Source organism: Panicum virgatum, chromosome 5K (assembly GCF_016808335.1).
Source record: "Panicum virgatum strain AP13 chromosome 5K, P.virgatum_v5, whole genome shotgun sequence".
Classification (NCBI taxonomy): domain Eukaryota; kingdom Viridiplantae; phylum Streptophyta; class Magnoliopsida; order Poales; family Poaceae; genus Panicum; species Panicum virgatum.
In genome coordinates this window covers 55,820,800-55,844,637 of record NC_053140.1, presented here as the reverse complement: position 1 = coordinate 55,844,637, position 23,838 = coordinate 55,820,800, and the positions used below count along the sequence as shown (strand labels likewise).

Genomic DNA, 23,838 nt, shown 5'->3' with positions numbered 1-23,838 from the left:
ACCACTCCCCCCTCTCTCTCAAGCCTCAATTTTAATTTTTAATCGCGAGAGGAGAAATGATCGCCCCGCACATCGCTGTCGCCTGTCAAGCAGTACTAGTGCCCTCTCGTCATTAACCCCGCGGTTATGGCGGAGGATGGGGGAGGCGTATATAAGCGCCTCCTCCTTCCCCATATGCGGATTTTAAATAACCCACCAACAGCGCACACACCGCAACAAAAACGAGACGCCAGATCAAAAGCCGCACCGAATCCTCCCCCAGCGCGGCCGCGCAGAGCGTCGGAGCGCAGCCGCTGCTCAGGCGCGGAGACGTCGGCGAGGCCGAGGCGCGACCCCACGCCCCGTCGCCGGCGGCGGGAGACGGGCTCGGCCGGAGCGGTGGGAGGCCACGGCCGTGGAGCGGCGGCCCGGACGGTGCGCGGCACCTGCGGCGCCAATGTCGGTGGAGAGAGAGAGAGAGGCCCGCCAGCGGTAAGGTCCCTGTCCCGAGCGGTGGCGGTTGGTGGGAACTGTGCGCGGCACAGTTGATGAACCTCAAGCTTTTCCTGTGAGGGATGGGGGGGGGGGTACGCTTTTGCCGTGCGTGCGTGGTACGGTGGCTGAACTTCAGCCATGGGTTTTTTGTGGCCGAATGTTTCTGATGGTTTCCTTGTTTCAGTTCTCTTGTTATGCGACGGAGTTTAGTAGGTGTGGTTAGGATTATGATTGGATTGGATGGAACAGGAAATATTTCGTTCGAATTTGAATTGCGGAGCCTGCACTGAAGGTCTGAAGCTGCTTGATTCACGCCTGTTTCGATGGCTTTTGCAGAAATCGCCGAGGTCACGGCGTTGATTGGAGCTGCGACGCATACGGGCGAAGCCAGCGATTCTGATATTAGAGACTGAAGTTTGGCGAGTCCGTGTTTCTGCTCTTGAGCATTAGCAGTTGTGTTGAGCGGTTGGGAGCCATGGAGTCACGGATGGACCACTACGAGGTTATGGAGCAGATTGGCCGTGGCGCCTTTGGTGCTGCCATCCTCGTCAACCACAAGACGGAGAAGAAGAAGTATGGTGTAAAGTTGCTTCAATCCAGTAGCAGAGTCTGCTCCCCTCCCTGAATTTGCCTAGTTGACAGCTGCTTGTGCTTGCTTTGCAACTGCAGGTATGTGTTGAAGAAAATTCGCCTTGCAAGACAAACAGAGCGATGCCGCAAGTCTGCCCATCAAGAGGTCAGCCAAAAGAGATAGTACCTACGCCTTTATATTTGTCTGTCGTCAATTCGCACTATTTTCAGTGAACTTATAGAGGAAGTGGGAACTGCAGATGGCTCTTATCGCACGCTTGCAACATCCTTACATTGTTGAGTTCAAGGAGGCATGGGTTGAGAAGGTTTGTTCTTTAGGAACATGCACCCATGTCTACTTTTCGTTTGGTTTCATTTTATTTCAGCTCAACGCATGAGTTTTTGACAGGGATGCTATGTTTGCATAGTGACGGGATACTGTGAAGGTGGTGATATGTGAGTGTTGTGTGCTGTCTCAAGGCAGATTTTCTACTGGCAATCTTATTACTCTTTTATCTCATTATGTTCAGCTTTTCTACTGGTAATCTTATTACTCTTTTATCTCATTATGTTCATTTATTGACAGGGCTGAATTGATGAAGAAAGCAAATGGGACATACTTCCCAGAGGAGGTTGCTATTATTTTTTGTCCCCCTTTGTTAGCGCATTGATTTTTATTTTTATTTTAAATTTGTGCTAACTGTTGTGAATATCATATAGAAACTGCTGAAATGGTTTGCTCAATTGGCATTAGCTGTTGACTACCTGCATTCAAACTTTGTTTTGCATCGAGATCTCAAGGTAAGGGACAGAGAATAGTGATGCTATCAGTTTATCCAGCAGGTTTTAATGTTGTATAACTTTTTTTTTGCAGTGCTCAAACATATTTCTCACTAAAGAACAGGATATTCGCCTTGGTTAGCTTCATATTCTAATTCAAATACCACAACTGTGCTTCGCCATATTATTTGGTTTAATATCTCTGTTTTGCTTGCAGGAGATTTTGGCCTGGCCAAGACTTTAAAGGCAGATGATTTAGCCTCTTCGGTAATCCTTTTTCTCTTATTTTTTAATTGGTACAAAATATTTCCTTCATCTTCTGTTTGTTTCTGTTCTGAGACCCTGCATAAAAATGGAATCACATATTTGATCCTTGTATGTTCTATATTTATTGTGTTAGTTGTCTTGTCTGTTATCAGAATCTTATGTTCTAGAATGATGCTTCTTAGGTTGTGGGAACACCAAATTACATGTGCCCGGAGTTGCTTGCAGACATTCCTTATGGCTTCAAGTCAGACATATGGTCTCTTGGTAATGTTTTCGTTCTTATATAGAGATATTTAAATGAATTGATGTTAGCCGTCTTTTTTAACTGATATATGTCTATCCAGGATGTTGCATGTATGAGATGGCTGCTCATCGGCCTGCTTTCAAGGCTTTTGTGAGTTCTTATTTGGCGTATACTCCTTGCATCACTATCCACTACCATATTTAACACTAGTTTCTATTCAAAGATGGTTTAGTTTTAGTCTATTTGTCTGCCACCTTCATTGTCAACTTGGGTTCAGGTCCTATTTCCAACAATGCTCAGTGGTTTGCCCACCCTATGCGGAGAGCAAATTATAAATTAACGTTGAAACACATCCATCTGTGACATGTTGCTACAGATTGATTAAAGATAAGATGCTCTAATTGATGCTGAATGCCCCTAAGCTGCCTACTGGAAGGACAAGACTAAACCAGAGCCTTTGATATAAATTGAGCTGTTAGCTGTGCGTGTTGCTATCGAAAATGAAAGATACCTAGAACATCAGATCCACTTTTTCAGTGGCTGTTCTGAATTGTCACAATATGTGAACTATTTTGGTTTACAGAATTCAGACGCTAGCCATAGCAAGGAAGAGTGACTGGGCATCTTCCATAAAGAGGTTGTGACATTAGCATCTACATCGAACAATCAATTTCATTTAATTAATCACAAAAAAGACCAGACAACATAGAAATATTGATCTATTCGGTCTTTACTGTGGCTGACTCTTGGGTAGATGTTTGTCATTATCATGAAAATAATGACTTTCAGAGAACAGCCCCCCCCCCCCCCCCCCCGACTTCCTTCCCCTCTTGATGTATATGAGAGTTCACATTTCATGAGCATGCTATACCAAGCATTATACAAGAGAAGGATAAGTTTATTATTCAGGTTCACTAACATATTGGATCAAAGTTCTTCATGATCCATCCAGGAAATTCACTTCTGGAGGTCTGTGAACGATATAGATATTGTCTCACGGACTTTCAGAAATTTTGAATGATGTAAACATCAGTTCTTTGCAACTGAACATTATCAAATTGCTGCCATGCCTCAGCTTCATATCCCTCTGCCTTTACCATGTGATGGTGTTATTACATTCAAAACTGTTCAGGTGAGCTTAAAAATCCTTTTATATTTCTTTCAGGATATGGCTGGACTGATAAGTAAGATAAATCGCTCCTCCATTGGTCCTTTGCCTACTTGCTATTCTTCGTCTATGTAAGCACACCTGAATAACTATTCTTCAAAATACATTTGGTAAAAAATAATTCATATATAGAAAATTTTCCATCCAGCTTGTTTTTCTGTGGGTATCCAGCTTTGTTGTTTGAAAATGATTTCAAGTCCGCATATATATTTTTCTAATGTTTTGAAACTATTATGATGAGTTTACCTGTGTATAGCTAGCTAAATGTGCCATCTTGCTGTTGAATGCAGGAAAACACTTATTAAAAGCATGTTGAGGAAGAGTCCTGAACATCGTCCTACTGTAAGCAACTATAGACACAGAGATACCTCTACTACAACCCAGATGCTTGTTTGCTATCTTTATAAGGTTCTGAGAGTATTTGTCACACTTTGTTAACAGGCATCCGAGATTCTAAAAAGCCCATACCTGCAACCTTATGTTAATCAATATCGTCCATTTGCTGATATATTACATCCCGGTCGATCACCAGAGAAACCAATCACCAGTTCACGGAGCAGCCAGAGAAGTATGTCTGGGAGTCAGTGCAGTAGCATTTCTGCCAGTGATATGGACAGTATACAATCAAGTGAAAGAAATACATCAGGACCAGCTTCAAGTTCTAACAACACCATTGATACTGAAGGTGCTGAAAGTACTGATCTTCGGAGCCATAAAGATACTGTTGGTCCTGAACTGGAGAGACAAGACTCATCTAAATCCATACATAATAATCAGCATCTTAGACACGAGAATAAGCAACCAAAAATCATTAAGAAGGTACTAACAACTCTAAGAGAGGAGAGCAAGTTCAGGGAAAGCAGTTCACCAGTGAGAGCTAGCCGTGTAAAGCTAAATTCACCCGGCAACAGGGAGCGCTCATCTGATGACTCAAAGCACACTGATATTTCCTCCAGTTCAAGGTCTAGTGAAGTGATGTCACATGAATCGGCAAGGGTAAGCTTTGAAGAATCTGTGAAACGGGGACAAGCATCTCCTCCCTTGAAACATTTGGTAAGGATCAATGTTTTTCTTTTTTGTGTGCTCTAAACCCAGTTTCCCGTGTTGCTAACTTTTCTTCTGGTTGTATCTTGTAGTCACCAATTGTTGAGCATTCATCGACAGTTAAAAATAAATTAGATGAGCGGCTACATCCAGACCCTGCCAAGCAGTTCGGGGGAAATGTTGATGCTGCTGCTACAGGGAAGGCTAAGAACAAAACACCACCGAGTTTCGTTAGATGCACAAGTATTCCTGCTCGGAGGCAAGGAGCAGCGAGTCCAAGCCGTCAACATACTGGGATAAAACGAGCTCACAATAAGGTCGTCATGGCCGAGCATGCAAAAAGTCCTTGCCGACCTCCCCATATTCCAAACAGTGCTCTTGTGGAACTTCCAGGTTTTCCAATGGTTCCTCCAAGTCAGCTGGATGGTACTCAGAGAAAGCTAGGCAATTCACGGGCGAAATCTGCTCCACCTAGGGCTGTAGCAACCCAGGAAGAAAGTACAGCTTGCTCCAGTTCAACAGTAGGTTATCCTGAGAACACCAACCGATCTGAACCATCTGAACCTGGCTCACCAACCTACTTGGTACCATCCTGCAAATGTTTGGTCCCTGACACTACTATACAAGCGCATGGCGGAACAACTGAACCAAGTTCAGAGGTCAAAACAACCAATTTTCAGAAGAAAATGACTCGTGATGGTGATATTAGTCCAATCTCAGCCATGGGGCCATCTTCTGATGAACAAGAGTTTATCTGCAAGGATGACATGCCCTCTAGCAAGGTGGGCCAGGATAGTGACACAGTTACTGTACAAAGTGATGAAGACAAATTCACAGTGCAGGAACTGCTTTCATCAGTACCAGAAGTTGCTTCATTTGTTCCAAGAACAACAACGGGCATTACTCCAGATAAAGTATCTTTTCCTCTCCAGTCTTCAAAGAAATCACCAGCGCCCCATTTAAATCCTCCAGTTGAGGATGTTATACATGTCATAAGCTATAGCAGTTCCCATGTCAATGGTGAGCAGGCATTAAGGGAAACGGGAGCACAGAGCACTGACGTTGGAAAACTTCTTAACGTGGTAAGAGAAGAGAGAGATGTAAGAAGCATCCAGCCAAACCTGATACCTTCAGGACTTGTTGATTCTGCTACACTGAAGCCAAGCGCTGTAGAAGCTAATACTACCATTCAGAAACCAGCCAGTACGGACCTAATAAAATTGTCCACCATATCGGAAGGAAATACACCAGTGACCAACAACGGGTTTAAGGAGGAAGCAGCTCCACCTAAGGAAACACTAGATGTTACATCCTTCAGGCAGCGAGCTGAGGCTCTTGAAGGACTCTTAGAGCTTTCTGCGGAGCTTCTAGAACACAGCAGGCTGGAGGAGCTTGCGATTGTTCTCAAGCCATTCGGGAAGGCCAAGGTGTCCCCTCGAGAAACGGCAATATGGTTAGCTAAAAGTTTCAAAGGCTTGATGAATGATGAAGCAAGCCGCAGTTCAGCGTGAATACACATAGACTTTGCCCTTTTTTTTTCTCGGTTACTTTCTGTGTGCGCTCTGAATCAGCAATAGTTGTCTTGTTCATATCCCTCGTCTGACAATGTGAGTCCCACGTTTCAGTCTTGATAGTTCGCCATTCTTTACAGCACATGTTGTAAATAGCCAAACTTGTAAACAGAAAAATAAGGTATGCCAGAGATAATGTTAAATTTTACACGATCAAGTTAACGGAAAGACTACTTTGATGCCGTATCTCTTTTTCCTAAGTTGTGCTCCGAGATTACCTGAATTCTACCGAGAAAAATACAGGATGTGTTTGCAATTGTTGTCGGTGTGTCAACTACTCCTAAATCATCCCGTATATGTATTTTGGTTACACTGTTTACATATTTGATAAGCTGGTTGTTGCACCAGACATTCACATCTGTTTTTGTCCATGTAGCCTTGTAGGGCTTCATGCTATATGATGTAGCCGTAATGTTTCATCTTCTACTGCAGAACTGTCATCCTACATGCGTACAAGTATTTTTCTGTTGCCGTATAAGGGATGCTCTTCCGTTGGGTGTTGGGACCTGAGATCCTTCGTTCTCTTGCCACTCTCTCTTTATCACATTCACATCTCTAAGACTGTAGCATTATTTTTTGAAAGGAAAGCTGTAGCATTATTTCCCGGTTACAGTTGCATCTCCATCTGTTCCGAACAGCTTTGCTATTTGCGCCGGCCGCGGCCGGTGTTCCCGCTTGGTTTTTCTTGTGCACCTCTTGGCTTTTCTCTGTTGTGTTGCTGGCTGGCTGCCGCCGCTGCTAATGCTAGCAAGGACGACAAATCTTGAGTAATGTCGTCACTCGCCCTTGGCTAGGACTCAATGAGCACACTGAGGGATTGATAAAATTTTATTACTTCTAAGTGGCATCAATGGATGGGCTCCATGGAAGATCCGAAGAGCCTCTTGAACGCATCGTCGATGTTGTCTTGAACTGTTATATATCACACGTCATCAGCATTGAACAAGGCAGAGCCCCTGGTGTCACCTCGTCTCCCTCCAGCTAGCCATGAACCATCCACAGGAAGGAGTTGTCTATGGCTACAGCGAGCTCACCTACGTGTCCACCGCCGGCCCTCCCCCGTACCCTCCTCCTCCGCCGCCGCCTGAGCCTGTTCCGCATCCTGGTCAGAGCCTTCATCGGCGTGTGCTTTCTCATCGGCGCCCTCGCGCTCCTCATCTGGCTCATCTACCGGCCCCGGACGATCCAGGTCGCCGTCGCCACCGCGACGCTCTCCGGCTTCGACCTCAGCACCGCCGCGTCGACCACCCCAGCGCTCTCGTACAACCTCACGGCGGCGCTGGCCGTCACGAACCCCAACCGGCGCGTGTCCATCTACTACGACGACCAGCTCCGGGCGGAGGGGCTGTACCAGGGCGTGCGCTTCGGCCGCGCCGCGCTGCCGCTGTCGTTCCAGGGCACGAGGCGCACGGACACGGCGCCGGCGCTGCTCGTGGGCATATCGCTGGTGGGCCTGAACCTGAACGCCGATGCGTTCGGCGAGGACAACAGGACGGAGGTGTTCCCCGTGGACCTGTGGGTGGAAGGGGTGGTGCGGTACAAGTTCGGCGAGCTGACCACCACCACGGCGACCACGCTGACAGTCAAGTGCCACCTGGCGCTGAAGCTGTTGGTGGCGTCGGGTTGGGTCGAGTGCATTGTCATCGACTTCTGATCGATTGGGAAGTTCTTGTGTAAAAAGGGAAAGAAGGGGAAGGTCTCCAGTCGGCCCATGGGGGTCGGTCCAAAGGACCCAAGTTTTTTTTTCTTAAGATTTAGACTGTGGGCTGGATAATTATGTGCATGCATGTCATGGGCTGTGGGCTGGAAAAAAACTGAGGAATCGGAAGGAGACGCTGAACGAGGAAGAAGAGAGCAGTGTGAACACACAGAATTTTCCCTGGTCCGTTTTCGCGATCAAGTCATCAACTGCCGAGGCCACACGATTTCTCTCGACTCGTTTCCCCCTTGCTACAGTACAGAAGGGCGAATCCAGGGCGAGCTCGCTTCCGGCGGCGATTTCGGCGGCTCCCCCACTTCTGCGGCGGCCTCGTCGGCCCCGGAGGGGATGGGGAACCTCGAGTTCGTCGCGCGGAGTGTATATTAGCTAATAGGCTTGTACTAGGTACGCTAGTTCTTGCTCCTCCCATGACGGCGATCCGACATGGGAGGGAGCTTTGTCTTCCAGGCGACGACGTCGAGGCGAGATCGACGTCGCTGCAGAGGAATAAGTGCCTCCATCCTTCTCGCCATGATGGCGTTGGCTCCGGCGCCATCTTGAGGTACGGGTGGCTCGACCTCTCCAGTTCTGTCTTCTACGACTACTGTGGGAGGGTCTGCTTTGGAGCCCATAGGTGCGTGCCGCTCCTGCTTCTTGTGGCGGCGGCCGAGCCCTTTTTTGTTGGAAGAGAAGGCCTGGTGCTGGGTTTGTTGGCGTGGTGGTGTGTGTCCATGATTCTTCACGGCGCGTCTTGGCTGCTTGCCATGGCCCTGGACCAGGTGCGCATGGGGTGCTTCCCCGGCCGCTGCACTACATCGTGTTTTTGCTCGTCCTTTGGGGCGGCTTCTTTTGCGGCTCCTGCGAAAGCTTCGGCGATTTGGCGCGCCCTCCTGGTTTCTGGTGGTTGTCGTCGTCTCTGGTTCCTAGTGCTAGCTGCAGCTGCGAGGATCCATGGCGGAAGCTGTTGGTGGCAGGCACAGAGCTCCTCTCAGTTTTGTTTGTATTTCTCTTATGTCATAGGGGTTTTTGTGCAAAGTTGGTGGACACCTGTCCTTCTGTATCCTTCCAGAGCACGCCTGTGTGTGCACGTGTACTTGTGCTGTTTGTTTTCCTACTAATCTAATACAGGTATGCTTAATAAAAAAAAGTCATCAACTGCCTCCGGTCTCGCTCGCTCTGCTGCATGCTAATATCCATGTTCAGACTCCAGGCGAACTCCCAACCTAGATCGCCGAAATTTCAGCCAAAACACGGCCGGTCGATCGACGAACTTTCGCCGAAGCCGACATCTCTGGCTCCCTTTATTGGTTCCTTAGCCCGGTTTTTCCACACACGAAACGTAAGCAGCAGCTACAAGTTTGCCGCTCAAACCTATCTAGCTACACGAAACTAAAGAAAAGCAACGAGTCGTACCAACGGAAAAAACCAGACGCGTCTCGAACTCTGAAAAAACGAGACGCGCTTCCAAAGTCTCCCGTTTCACCGTGTCTGCCATCTCAATCCCTGCGTATAAATAATCACCGGATAGATTGATCGTGTATCCATCCATCACCAATCCATCGCGGTCTCAAGCAAATTCTGCACTCCGCGCGCTTGTAATTTCCGACCGAGCGAAATGGCGGCCTACGAGAAGCAGCAGCAGTCGCCGCTGAACGCCGGGTTCTACGGCCCGCCGATCCCTCCGCCGCAGCCGGCGTACTACCCGCCGCCGTCCCGCCCGCACCGTGGCTGCGGCGGGCCGCGCTGCCTGCTGTGCTTCCTCTTCAAGGTCGTGGCGCTGGCCGTCATCGTGCTCGGCGCGGCCACCCTGGTGCTCTGGCTCATCTTCCGCCCGGACACCCCCAAGGCGTACGCCGACTCCGCCGCGCTCTCCCGCTTCGACCTCGGCGCCGGCGCCGGCAGCGGCGGCGGGGACCTCCTCCAGTACAACCTCACGGTGACCATCCGCCTGAGGAACCCCAACCGGTTCTGGATCCGGTACGAGTACGCCGAGGCGCAGGCGCTCTACGACGGCGAGCGGTTCGGCTTCAGCCCGCTGCAGCCGTTCTACGTGGGCAGCAAGAGCGACGCCCGGATCACGGCCGCGTTCAGCGGCTCGGCGGCGGTGGACGGCGACGACGACGTGCGGCGCACGTACCGGAGGGAGAACGGGGAGGGGTTCTACTACATCAAGGTGAGGGTGTACTCGGACCTGAGCTTCAAGGTCAGGGTCTTCCGCGTGCACGATTACAAGAGCAAGATCACCTGCGTGCTGCGGCTGCCGGTGCCCGCCGCCGGCGGCAACGCGAACGCCACGGCGATGACGATGCTGGGGACGAGGTGCGACGTCGACTTCTGATCCTTGCCCAGTTGCCCGATCGTCCAAACTCCAAAGGCGTGTGTCCTTAGACAGCTTATCTTTGTTGGCCGGCCGGGGAGTCGGGGACAATGCCGTTGACACTTGACAGTGTCTTTGTTTCACCTGCTGTTTGTAAATGTCTTTTGGGCGCGTGATCATTCTTTTGTTTTTTTATGCATAATAAACTTGAACTTTGTGTTCCGTAGTTATCTTCACAGATTATTAAGGTTTGTAGTCTGTACAAGCTCCACGCTTTAGAGTTTACATAAACCCTGCTAAATCCAGCCAGTCACGCATACAGTTTTCCTACGAAAGCTTAAAAACACATCCCCTTAAGTTAACTGTGCCTGCTAGTATACTGAGATTGTAATTAGTGATTGAAGCATTGGAGCAAAACCATGTATTTCTTTAGAAGTCCAATCTGGACTTTGGCTCTTGAGATTATACTATATGGGTGGAGACAAATCTATATACTGCCTCTGAAGAAATACAAACACTGTCTATGTCGACTGAGCTGCAGAATTGAGTTTCATTGCATTCGCTTTGAGGCTGTTATCTAATATCTGAGGCTGAAAACACAAACAAGCTGAAAGTTTGAACGCACACATTCTGAGGCTGCTACCTGTCGTAAAACCAGCAGCAAGTATTTCATTTCCCATGAGGCAGCCTTCCATGATGTGGCCTTATTAGTGGCCTCAAATTTCCCATGAGGCCTAGTATTTTCCTTCATCTCATCTTGTAATCATATCTTCAGAGCCTGCTCTTGGTGGAGATCGTTAATACTGATAATAAACCTCAAAATGTCCAGAAGCTGTAGCGAACCAGCCATTCTCTCAAGATGTGCACGATTATTTTGGTTCAAACGACCAGAACAATAGCCTTTGGCGGTAACCAAAACTCAGCACTAACAATACATACAGCATGGAAAACAGCTGAATAAGAAAGATTCTTACAGCGGTTCAAATGGTAATACATTGAAAAAGATACAAAAGCTTGGAGGACAACTCTGGTGGCAACTGAAGCACATAGATATTATAGTATGTTCAGTTTTGACACTGCAATTTGGTTGCACGTGCAACTCAAAACACCCAGCCAATGCCAATAATGCCTATGTCCGGGATCATGTAACGGCGAGACTTGTGCTTCGTCATCCGGAGCGATCCTCCAGGCCCATCCAAGTCCATCACAAATCCAGTGAAGATGACAGATGTCTCGCGCTGCCGGTAGACATAGCCTTCCTTGGTGACATGATTGCACTGCCTGTCAAAGAATCTGGCGACGCAGAATCTGGCCGAACCCAGGCGCACAAGGTACGAGCGACTCAAGATCCATCCCTTACACTCTTGCATCACCTCCTCCAGAACGCCGGACACGGGACACCTTAGGTTTGGCACGCTCGGAGGCGGTGCTGAGGTCCACCAAGCAGAGCAGGCCACTTCTGGATGAGAAGCCAAGCCATGAGCTGCACTCGGGGATGTAGTCAGCGCGGCCGCGGAAGGGGAGCACCCCACTTGCCGGCCCTGCTCCATGTGCCGGCCGATGTGCTGAAGGAGTAGGTGCCGATGTCCGGTGTCGATATCCAGATGTCCGAGCCACCGACCACCGTGTAGGCGCTGATTGGGGTGGGTTTGTAGCCAGGCGCGAGCACGTACGTGTTAGCAGCAGGATAGCGGGGGAAGGATTGGAGAAGGAAATTCGAGGAAGAACAGCAAGAATTGGGGATCAAAGAGATGGATCGGGAACGGCATGAGATCCGGTTGCCTTGAGGAGGAAGAAGCTGTTTAGTTCATACACGATTGATTGATGTCTCTCCTCCTCGCTCTCTAGGTATAAGTAGCTAGCTGGTTACATGGGCTTAGCCCAATGAATAATAGGCACGCAGGCCCGGTAGGAAACGTCGGTTCCTAAGCCCAAAACGAGACATAATAGGTATAGTGATCCTGACATTCCTCCCTCCATAAGCAGCAGCTTGCCCCCAAGCTGCAACTTTACTTGTATAAGTATGTATGTAATAGGACCGTCCATTGACATTGGGACCGTCATGGATCTTCGATCACTAGGCTGTAGAAGTGAAGTATGGAAAGTGGCTTGCGAACACATCCAGCAATTCTTGAACTCTCCCTGCCATATTTCCCATTGCCGTTGACATCAAACTTTGGTACTATGGACTGAATAAAATACCACTTGTCATCTCCACCTACTTCAACCAACATAATTTTTGTAGCTCTAGACCTCTCAAGCATGTCAAGTACCATGCAGGAATCTGTCTTGATAGTGATATTGCCAAATAGTGATAATTTGTCCCAGTACTGATCCACCATGCAACACTTGAGAAAAAGAAGCTCCTGAATAAGCACAACTGTCATCCATGAATTACTGACCTTGCTGTTGTTGCAAGGAGCAGGTAGTTGAAACACAAGATCAGACTTTTCCTTGCTGTCATCAGCATAATAATCTTGAATCTGGATGACTACAGCTCTTGGTACCTCAGGCAGTAGAATAAACGAGCATGATAATTTAGAAACAATCAACATGAACATGTGAGGTCCAAGCTGACCATGAGTACTCCAAGCAAACTGAATTGAGGGGTGAACAAGGGCCCAGACCAAATCAATTTGATATGAAAGAAGAACTGCAGCAGAACCACCACAAGACATGTCTGAGACACCAACCAAAATAACAGGTGCTGTGGTAGGATGCGGTACATGGTCGACCAAGTAATCAATAGATTTACATCCATCAGGAAAATATTGATCACCACCAGGATCCCAAAGGATCACTTGCTTCTCCTCTATTATGATAGCCAAGAGCCCATTATCTAGCTTCTGCCGTGGCTTTACCAGATATGTCAAATATTGAAGCACATCTGTCTGATCTGAATTGTGAAGTATGTGATTACTGGAAAGTTGTAGTTTGGCACAAAACTTCGTATCCCAATTCTGATCCTTCCAATACCTCTTGCTCTTGCTAGTAGAAAACAACAGATAGCCACTGAATATTAAAAATTTAACTCCATTTGGGTAGCACTGAAACGACAAAAACTTCCCTTTTACAGACACCAGAACAAGTTTATCTCCCACCACAAATGCCAGACATCTCATGTATTCTGAAAGATACTGAAAAATATTAACCACTAGTTCCCAGATGAACCCATCAATCTGCAACTCACACTGCACAGGTGGCCAAGGTAGCATGTGCTGCACAGTAACCCAACCACAACATTCTATCAGCTTAATTGAATCAGGAGGTAGATAGCCACTAGATAGAAAACCATGATTTGATAGAAGGATTCTGATTCTTGTCATAAATAGATATGTGAAAGCACTCTCATATGCAGAATTTGACCATTGAAGCACAAGCTCACATTTGAGAGACCTCATCAGGCACCTGATCATTGAATCAGTCATTAACATTGACCGAGATGTCTGCAAGTACACAGTAGCTTGATGCACCACAACTATTTGACAGCAAAAGGATGGCCAAGGTGTTGGTCTGAACTGGACACCATCAGATTGCATCTCTAGCTGTATAGGTGGAGGCCATGGTGGTTTTTGCTGTACAGTAACCAAATCACTATTAACTGGCTGCCAAAGACTGAAGCACATCTGGAAGTTTTCAGAATGCCAAATGATGCAGTGTTGCATAGGTGGTGGCCAAGATTCTCTGCCAACTACAGTAGCCCAATCACAATTGACTAGTGGCCAAAAGCTGAAGTATAGCTCAATGGTTTCAGGAAGCAAAATGTTGCAGTCCAATAAAGGAGGTGGCCATTGTGCTTTGGCAAACACATGAGCAGATAATTGGCCTAACATAACTGTACTCAGAACTGTCATGCCCTTTAACACCTTCTGGTACTCATGACTCTTGGTGCCACTACCCAACAGAACAACTCCCAACAAAAGTTCAGGTGCTAAGGTAGTGATATACCTTTGTGGCATGTCCTCAAACACCACTTGAGCGTCCATGAAAGTGGATGAAAGCTTGGCTGAAATGGCCATCCTGATGACTGGCACGAGCTTGGCCTGGTTGGGAATGCCCTGCTTAACCAGCTCATGCGCGTCGCCATGGAGGTAATCTGACGAACACCATGTGGGCGAGATGGCAGGGGTCTCCTCCTCTGTACTCGGAGGGGCAACAGGTGCGGGAGTGGAAATTACCGCAGCACTGATGGGCTTCAACAAGTCGATGTCGTGGCAGAGGCACTCACTCGAACACCTGGTGGGCGAGGCAGTGGAAGTCCTCTCCTCTACACCTCGAGCTGCTGGTGTTGGGATTGGAGTCGAGGATGACGATGAGGATGTCTCAGACGCACTAAAAGCCGTCGGTGATGAATGCAACACAGGAACATCCGTGGTAGAACAGCTTTCCATGGTACCACGGCTTGTGTCTGGAGTTGCTGCGCACTCTCGGTACAATCCCCACTTGATCTCCATCCGACAACAATCATCATAGATGTTTCGGCCATGCAACTCCCCAAAAGCATCTGCTGCGACCTCCTTGGACTCAAACACAACTCGAGCCATCACAACATCCGTTCCCCCAAACACGTGTACTTGCTCCACCACTCCAAATGAACCAAAAACTTGGAGAAGCACAAATTCAGTAATAGGGTAGCAAACCTTGTGAATGGTGACCTCGAGGATGCAACTTGGTGACCGCCACTCTTCGAAATCGCTTCTAGTCATTTCATCGAACAGGTTGGAGGCACTCATCCGACGGTTGTTTCCCTTGCTCAAACTTGACCTCCCCGTGCAGAAACTCCAGGAAGTCGACGTGAAGCGGTCGCCGAGCTTGTGCATCTCATCTAGCAGGAGCTTGGTGTCGAGAGACATGGCGCCGACAGGTGGAGGTGGTGGTCGTCCACGAGATCCAGATGAATTAGAGGAAGGAGGATAGAGGAGAAATTCAGGGATCGGTGTCTCTGATACCAATTGTTAGCAGCAGGATAGCGGGGGAAGGATTGGAGAAGGAAATTCGAGGAAGAACAGCAAGAATTGGGGATCAAAGAGATGGATCGGGAACGGCATGAGATCCGGTTGCCTTGAGGAGGAAGAAGCTGTTTAGTTCATACACGATTGATTGATGTCTCTCCTCCTCGCTCTCTAGGTATAAGTAGCTAGCTGGTTACATGGGCTTAGCCCAATGAATAATAGGCACGCAGGCCCGGTAGGAAACGTCGGTTCCTAAGCCCAAAACGAGACATAATAGGTATAGTGATCCTGACAGTACGGCGGCGGCTCAAGACGGCGCCAGCGCCATTCCCAAATGCTCTCGTCGTGCTCGTTGTATTGCTCGCCGTCGTACACGAGGGCTTCAAAGCCGCAGCGCCTGCGCAGGAGCGGAGTCCTCTCGATGACGTAGAGGGAGTCACCGACGGCGAGGGAGACCGCGTCGATGTCCTTCGGCTCGTTAAGGCCGACCTGGTAGTGGACGGTTCGCCGGGCGAGGTCGTACATGACTGTGAGGCCGTTCTCGTCGGCGCCGGCGACGAGGCTCTTCTTCTCGCCCTCGCCGCGGCCAAACAAGGTGAAGAAGTCCAGGACCCGGCTGCCGTACTCGGCGGTGGGTGAAGCGGTGAAAGAGATGAACGGTGCAGGCAGCCGAGCGTCCTCGATTTCTGTAGGAGTGATCTTTTGATTTGCGGGGCAGAAGAGAGTTGACGCGTCGATCCGGTGCAGAGGGTAGTTTTCCTTGCTGGAATGATCCAGCAGCAGGTACAGGTACCTCCGCCACTTGCTCATCTTCGATTCCGAGCCACCCCTCTTTTGTTCAGTGTTCCTGTGCGATTGATCGATGATAAATCAATATAAATTCTAGGACTTTTTCCACCTACAACACCTGACGTTGCAAATAGGCAAGCCGAGAGGCAGGCAAGGGTTTATCTACCTTGGCTCTCGATGACGGCTAACTTGGAGAGCGGATCGAAGGGAAGGCGGCCGCGACGGGGACTGACCTGGAGAAGAGGGCACCGGGTACCCTGCGCTCGGTCGGGGATGGACGTGCAGCGGCACGGACGCCGCCGCCGAGGGAGGTGCTGCAGGCGGCGAGAGGTTTTGTTGCCCCGTCGGCTGCGGTTTAATCGATAGGAGGACCATGGGCCGAATGCTAAGAAGTTTCCTTGAGAATCCATAAGGGCCCAAAGTAGAAACAGCATGTGCGGGTCCAAAATAGAATTGGCGGCGGTCAGACGGTCAACGCCCGTTCACTAAAATGCCAGTTCTTCTCGGACGACCTCACGCCGAGATGCCGTCGCGCTCTACGGCGGCGAGTGGTTCGGGTACGCGGACCTCCCGCGGATGCGGCAGCCGCGCAAGAGCACGGTGGAGATACGGCCGAGCTTCCACGGCCGGGAGGCCGGCCATCGTCTCTGGCGCAGCGGCGGCGTTGTTCCGCAGGGAGGAGGAGGAGGAGGAGGAGGAGGAGGAGGAGGGTTCTTTGGCATCAGCGTGAAGCTCCACGCGAGGGTGCGGCTTAAGGTGATCGTCGTGAGCAGCGTCGAGTACAGGCCCTACGTCGACTGCTTCATCCGGGTCCCCGACCCGAGCAACGCGACGGCGGTGGCGCAGGGGTTTACGCCGCGCAGTACCGTGTCGACGACTTCTCGTGACACCGCACAGGAACCGAGAGCAACAAGTTCAGACGTTACGCAGAATCGCCGATGATGAGCTGATGAATTCTTCTAATCCCTTTTCTTTTCTTTTTTTTTTGTTATCTGAGGCTTAGCTGGAAATACTATGTTGTATAGAAGACATCAACATACTTTCAGACAGAGAAAACAACGCATCTGATCAAAACGAACCAGTTGATCCTTCTCCGGAAGCATCTTTGATTAGTTCAGCAACAGCCAACAATAGCTACCAAGACTTGTGCTCGTAAAATCCTGAACTGAATTGTGTATGTCAAACGCTGTGCTTGTTTTCCTTTCAAAAAAGAAAAAAGAAACGCAGTACTGGTTCTACTTTCCTACGGCCTTCCCCGTCGTCAGTCAAGGTTGGATGGCTAGCGCACTGAATTCTTGAGTTGTTGTCAAAACATTATACACGCACCTAAAGACCCAGGAGTCAAGCACGATTAAAACCGATGATAAATTTGCTCGATCATGGATATAAAAAAATACGGCTGGGGATATGACGGTTCCACCGTATTTCATTAAGAGAAAGTTACACCAACTTCTGGTCGTGAAAAAAAACCCGAACTGCTAGCGAGGCTTTTTTTTTGCGCACGTCCGGTTCGAGCCCGGGCGGGCGAGCTGACGGGAGGCTCCGCCAACCGAGCTACGCTCGGTCTGTTCAATCATGGATATGGCGCGTTCATTTTCCTGAAAACATATTGCACGTTTGGATTAATAATACTACCTCAAAATCCCGGCGCAATTAGACCCCGACAGTGGTTGAGGAAACGTCAATGATTTTGGTAGACTGGTAACACTGATCTACGGGGAGATCGCAACCTGCAGGAAATTGTAGTAGTAGTAGTACTGATTCTGTTCAAGAACGCTCTGTTAGACAAATTCATCCATCTACAAATACTTTACTGCTACGTTTTGCATGATCTTGTGCAAGAATCATATACAATAGATCGATGAAGTAACTGTTGCTGCTCAAGAATCGTACCGCAACCAGCAACGCAGGAAAGGAGCCAAAAGTACCATGGTGTTTTACCGAGAAAAAAAAAGTACCATGGTGTTAAGCCGTCTCGTGTTTAAGCCTTAAGTTGCGCCGCGACGGAAGCCATGTCGAGAGGCCGGGCGCGGGCCTCCCGGCGGTCGGGCGACGCCGGCGGCGTGCAAAACGCGGGCGTCGTGGCCGCCGTCGTGCCGCCCTTCTCCGTCCCCTCGTCTATCGTGGACAGGCACCTCGCGGGGCCCCCGAAGATCTTCTTCCACCGCGCGATCTCGCCCTCGCCGGGCCCCGCCGCCTCGTCCGCCGCCGCGGCGGCCTCGCCGCCGCTGTCCCCGCGCTCCCGCCACCGGCTCCGCTCCACGGACGGCGTCCTCGCGGCGCGTGGCAGATGCCTGTCGTCGGGGAGGCAGACGTCGAACAGGACGAAGCCGCCGCGGTTGGACGCGGGGACGGCGCCGCGGCGCAGCCACCAGTGCCGGAACAGGATGAGGCCGAGCAGGACGACGAACAGGGACGCCAGGGCGGCCGCGAACGCGATGCCGAGCGCCTCCCTCATCTTAGCCTGCCCGCGACTGTTCCAAGTAAGCGGAGGCCCCCCACGGCGTGCGCCTATGCGAGCCATGTATTCTCCAAGACTCCAACCAGCGTCGACAAGTCTTCGCCGGTCGTTCCACTTCAAAAGGATGGCAGCGACCGCGAACACGGCAGGTTATTTGCATCTCCGGAGACCTGACCGGCCGGCGATAGTCCCCCGGCCGCTTTTGATTCGTACGCCGTTTGTCGGGTACTGGACATCTCTGCTCGGGAATATTGTCGACCGCGAAACGTTTCTTCTTGCTGGTTTGCGGCAGGTTCCGGGAGAGGCGAGCTCGGATTGGTCTAGTACAAGTCAAACCTACAATTTGTGGATTCGAGTACAATTTCTGAGCAACTTCCACAGCAGCGACAGCTACCAAGCAGACGGTGAGGGAAGAGAGATCTTGCTCGACGGAAGAGAGGGCGCCGGGCGACGGGCGTCAAGGAATGGCCTGCGTGCGGGCGCCGGGCGCTGAACGCCGCTCCTGCGAGCCTCGGCCTGATGGAGAGAGGTCGCGTGAACGCAGACCACCTCTAGCCGATGCAAGCATGGCGGCGTGGATGCGAGGCTGCCAAGACCCAGTAGCCAGTAGGAGTGGGAGGGGCTCAAGGGAATGCCCGGGGAGCCACCGCGTGAAGCGGCGATTGGAGGCAGGCTTTATCAGCAAGTGAAGGCGAGGAATGGAGATTGGAGGGGCGGCCGCTCCATCCCATTTCCCACGTCGGTCTTCGTCAGTCGTCACTATAGATGAGCAGAAGGCCCGAGGCCCGGTAGCCCGGCCCAAGCACGGCACGGCCCGAAGACACTGGGCCCGGGCTAGACACGGCCCGGGTCCCGGGCCGGGCTTGGGCCGTTAGGCAGGCCCGTCGGGTGGCACGGCACGGCCCGCAATTAGTGGAAGGCACGGTAGAAGCCCGTTAGCTTATATATAACTATAATTATATATTTATATATAAACTTATAACTTGTCATTTGTCAATAAATTAACTTATAGGTGTAACTTATGTGTTTTTTTAATATTTATGAACTTAATAATATTTGAGAAATAATATTTAGCTTCTACGATTCTTTAAACATTTGTGAAATTGATATCTTCATATGTTTATGGGCTATTTGGGCCGGCCCAGCACGCCATTTTGGTCGGGCCATTTGGGCCGGCCCGGCACGAAAATAGGCCCATGGGCCGGGCCTGGGCCGTCGGCCAAACACAAAGCCCGGGTCAGCCCAGCAAGGTGGCACGACGGGCCAAACTTGGCCCAGCACGATCGAGCCGGGCCCGGCCCGGGCCGGGCCGGGCGGTCCGTTTGCTCATCTATAGTCGTCACCGCCAAGCGCCACGTACATCTCCAGTGCCTAGTCTACTGATCCTCTGAATAACTATCTTTTTGTTTCGTGAGATGAAAATCGAGGTATGCATACACGTATTCTTCTGATCAAAAGGGAGCTGCGAGCTGGACTACTGAAACACTTGACATGCCTGCAACAATCACCCTCACAGATTGCAACCATGGGGAAATGATAAAAAGGGATGCAAAGATCAAAAGGAAAGAGTCTTTACTAGTTTCCTGTTATGCTTTCATAGGATTTCTTTTAGTCGAGGGTTAGGTAAATTCGCAGATCATTCCCTACTTTTTAAGGAAATTCGTTTAAAGGGTATTAAATAAGAATAGATTAATGAAAAGGAGTCTAGATTAGTTCAGTGCATGTATTTATTTGATTGTTCTAACAGGAAAAACAGTCCAATTTTATTTCTTTTTTGCAATTTAAACTATGTGCTTTGTTTAGTGTTCAGACAAAAAATGCCTGCATCTCGCACTAAACTAAGTCATAAAATTCACGAAAACATTTTCAAAAAAATGAATGGATTTTATAGAAAACTACTTCTCGAATTCGAACCAATGACTTCTGTCTTACCAAAGCAATACTCTACCACTAAGTGAAAAGCCCTTTATGGTTGAAATCGGACGACTTATGCCTTACCATGACATTACTCTACCATTGAGTTAAAAGGGATTTTTATTAAAAAATTAGCCACTTTCATTTACTATACTATTATGGGTCTACTGCATAATGTAAGGCAGGATTGCAGTACGGAAGAAGACAGGGGAGGTCAAAAAATTTGAGTGTCTGCACGTGTTTAAAGAAGCAGACATTGGCCCTGTTTGGTTCGTAGCACAAGTTGTGCTAGGGAACTTTAACCGCTAATTAGAGATATTAAATGAAGATAGTTTACAAAACTAACTCCACAATCCCTGTGCTAGGAACCCTGAAGAATCTAATGAGGCTATTGACCGCGCGATTAGATGATAATTACTGTAGCATCGCTGTAGCCAATCATCGATTAATTATCGTCATTAGATTCGTCGCGAAAAATTACATTTATCCTTAAAAAGGTTTTGTAAACAGACTTTATTTAGTACTCCATACATGCGAGATTTTTTTCTCGACTTGTGTGCGCTAGGAAGTCTAGCATGAACCAAACGGGGCTGTGATGAGTGATGACTGGCCCCCTAGGCAGCAACAAGAAGAGTTTCATTGCAGCCAGCACACTCGGACTATCAGAGATTCATTTGAGACAGAGGTTAAGAAATGGACAAATGGTCTGCCAGTCGTTCTGCAGTTTCGTGTTACTGAATGAGGGGTAGTTGGCTTCCACGATGTCCTGCGATCAGAGAGCCTACTAATCCTGATCTTCGTGTCTCAAGAGATCAAAATCCAGGTAGGCCTACACGTGTTCTTTTGATGAAGGAAGCCGGGAGCTGGACAACTTATACTTTTGGCAGGCCTGCAATTACCCTCGCAGGTTGCAATGAGGATGAAATAATAAAGTGATGCAAGGCCCTAACTCAGGAGTAGGATGTGTTTGGAGAAGACTCCATGACTAATCAGGGGAGTCTGATTGAGTAAAGGTCAAAGCAGGAAGGAAGTCAGGATTCAGGAAGAAGATTGGCATTTGGCAAGGACAGAAACAGACATTGTCTGCATGATTCATAAGTAAAGCCCGTGGACGGGTTCTTTCGGCCCATTAAATAATGGCCCGTAGAAGGCTCTAAATCGGCAAATCCCAGCGCGCGCGACCGCCACGGCCACGCTGAGAGCAGCGACGCAGGCACGCTAGCGAGTTTCCTGCGTGATTAGCTCAGGTTGATTCAAACAGGTCGGTCCTGACTCCTTAACTAGTATGGGAGATTTGTTTTTTATAATAACACATGCTGGTAATTTAGATTTTAATTTATATTATTTTCAAATAATAGACAATTTAGATGCAAGTTTAGAGAGATATTTTAAGTAATCTTCATAATGGCATGTGAATTTGTGTTGTACTCCATTTTGAAATGTAAGATATTTTAGTTTGTTTTAAGTCAAACTATTCTAATTTTGATCAAATGGTAGAAAAATACTCCCTTCATATTATAAATAAAGTCGTTTTGAGATTGTCTTAAGTCAAACATTTTAAACTTTAACTATAAATTAATTTTTTTGGGTTGAGTTTGAAAATATAAAAGCGATATAAGCAGATTTATCTTGAAATATAGTTTCATAAAAGTATGTGTTGACTATATTTTGTAAATTTTTATAGTAAAAAGTTAGTGGTCAAAGTTATTTTTGAAGACCGCGTTGATATCAGAAACAACTTCCTTTACGATACGGAGGGAGTATAATAATATTTTAAATATCAAATGTTAATAATTAGATTACATTGGTTATGAAATATAATTTATAATTTACTTATTTGATGTGTTAGATGTTAATATTCTTCTCTATAAATTTGATCAAATCTATACTACTTAGATTTAGAACAAAACAAAATACCTTATATTTCTATCTATACTATAAGGATCCAAAGAAATTGAAAGTCACTCTCACTAAAAATTTTACCCCCACCCTCTCACAGCTGACTTGGGCAAAGTATTATACCAGATTTCTTCATCATATATGATGGCATCAGGACCGTTATCAAGGATCCAATTGTGTAACACACAGCATGCTATTACAATCTTCACTTGTAAGCGAAAGGTAAAATATGGCTTGTTTGCAAGAACTTTAAAGCGGCTCTTTAAGCTCCCAAAGCCTCGCTCGACCGTTGTACGAAGAGAGGAATGTCGAAAATTAAACAACTCTTGTGGTGTTTCTGGATATTTCCCACCCCCGTACTCCTTCAAGTGATAGCGAACACCTCTATAAGGTGGTAATATACCCGGTCTCGCTGCATACCCCGCATCAGCTAAGTAATATTTTCCTACATAAAAAATAGATAGTTGCTTTATTGGTTCATTAAAATTTAGTCTATGCCTTAAATCATTTGGAGAAATATGCTAACCTTCAGGCAATGGAATTCCATTTGATCTTTTAAGGGCAGCCTTAAGAACTACGGAGTCATGTGCTGAGCCCTCCCATCCAGCAAGCACATATGTAAACCGCAAATCAAAGTCCACGGCTGCTAGCACATTTTGAGTTGTGTAATTTTTATGACCTCTAAACCTGTTAACTATATTTTCAGGGACAAATGCAGGGATATGAGTGCCATCAAGTGCCCCAATACAGTCCTATATTGCACAAAATTTTTATTACTGTGATAAACTAGCTATTGAAAATAAAATATTAAGAAAATATATTTTGTAGTATACCTTAAAATAAGGGTAGAATCGCCCAAGGCTACTGGTTATCTTTGAATGGGTCTCTACAGACCTAAGTTTTATCATATCTTTGGCAAGGGAACATAAAGCCATCAAGACCTCACTGAAATACCGGCTTACGGTCTCGCCGGATCTCTTGAAATAGAAGGCAACCACACAATTTCTCAAATTGTGGCCAACTGTATGCAGAAACATAGCCAATTGTTCTTCAACCGAGACGTGTATAGTATCCCTTAGTAGACCAGAATCACGCAAATGAGAGGCAAGCTTCCAGAACACATCTTTCCTCATCCGAAGTTGATGAATGCAGTTTCTATTTGTTGCATTATATAGTTCATCTAGCCTTGCTTGCCTCACCAAATCTCTAGTCACCAAGGGCCCATATTTTATTGGCAATCTTCTAGAGCGAAGACGCCGACGTCGCCGCCATTTGACAACGGCAAGGACAACAGATAGGGCACTTAACATGCGACCTCTTTGCTGGACAACATATTCAGAAACGTGGTCTTTATCCATCTAAGCATCACATGAGAAAAGTAAGAAACAAGCAAGTTTGTAGTTCAGATTAGATGTACTTGCATATCGTCATTTTGTAAAGCAACCTGTACAAAGTTACTACTTTAATAGAAATACATTTTGCCACTCACTTTCTAATCTTCCACCTTTCTAAAATACAAAGTTACTGCAGCCATCATTTGGACATAAACAATAACGATAGACCAAGCAGATGAAGAAAATAGGAGTTGATTTTTCTCACCTTTCTAAACCAGATCTCAGATCAATACTTCTTGAAGTCAATGAAGAGGGAAAATAATAGAGCAAATCACCGGATCTACAACCTAGAAGA

At 47.9% G+C, this 23,838-nt stretch overlaps 4 protein-coding genes across 7 annotated transcripts; 3 read left to right on the top strand and 1 right to left on the bottom strand.

The window, feature by feature from the left end:
- The first annotated feature begins 219 nt into the window (after positions 1-219).
- Positions 220-6,304, top strand: LOC120708770 (serine/threonine-protein kinase Nek5-like). 4 transcript variants are annotated; one of them, XM_039994169.1, is made up of 15 exons: positions 220-471; positions 811-1,047; positions 1,144-1,210; positions 1,305-1,370; positions 1,454-1,500; positions 1,631-1,676; positions 1,765-1,845; positions 1,919-1,961; positions 2,042-2,091; positions 2,274-2,355; positions 2,436-2,485; positions 3,501-3,574; positions 3,794-3,845; positions 3,945-4,556; positions 4,640-6,304. In XM_039994169.1, the coding sequence occupies exons 2-15, from the start codon at positions 950-952 to the stop codon at positions 6,056-6,058; spliced, it is 2,787 nt and encodes a 928-aa protein (XP_039850103.1). In that variant the 5' UTR covers positions 220-471; positions 811-949; the 3' UTR covers positions 6,059-6,304. The 4 variants fall into 4 exon arrangements, with proteins under 4 accessions (XP_039850103.1, XP_039850102.1, XP_039850104.1 ...); XM_039994170.1 differs by lacking the exon at positions 220-471 and adding an exon at positions 574-687; XM_039994168.1 differs by lacking the exon at positions 220-471 and having other exon boundaries at positions 554-1,047.
- An 829-nt stretch (positions 6,305-7,133) lies between these two features.
- Positions 7,134-7,772, top strand: LOC120710269 (NDR1/HIN1-like protein 10). The gene has a single exon (XM_039995908.1). The coding sequence runs from the start codon at positions 7,134-7,136 to the stop codon at positions 7,770-7,772; it is 639 nt and encodes a 212-aa protein (XP_039851842.1).
- Positions 7,773-9,257: 1,485 nt separating this feature from the next.
- On the top strand, positions 9,258-10,624 carry LOC120708768 (NDR1/HIN1-like protein 10). The gene has a single exon (XM_039994166.1). The coding sequence runs from the start codon at positions 9,433-9,435 to the stop codon at positions 10,153-10,155; it is 723 nt and encodes a 240-aa protein (XP_039850100.1). The 5' UTR covers positions 9,258-9,432; the 3' UTR covers positions 10,156-10,624.
- Positions 10,625-17,226: 6,602 nt separating this feature from the next.
- On the bottom strand, positions 17,227-18,990 carry LOC120708769. The gene is made up of 2 exons (XM_039994167.1): positions 17,834-18,990; positions 17,227-17,473 (listed from the first exon to the last, which is right to left on the bottom strand). The coding sequence occupies exon 1, from the start codon at positions 18,397-18,399 to the stop codon at positions 17,857-17,859; it is 543 nt and encodes a 180-aa protein (XP_039850101.1). The 5' UTR covers positions 18,400-18,990; the 3' UTR covers positions 17,227-17,473; positions 17,834-17,856.
- Between the last annotated feature and the right edge of the window lie 4,848 nt (positions 18,991-23,838).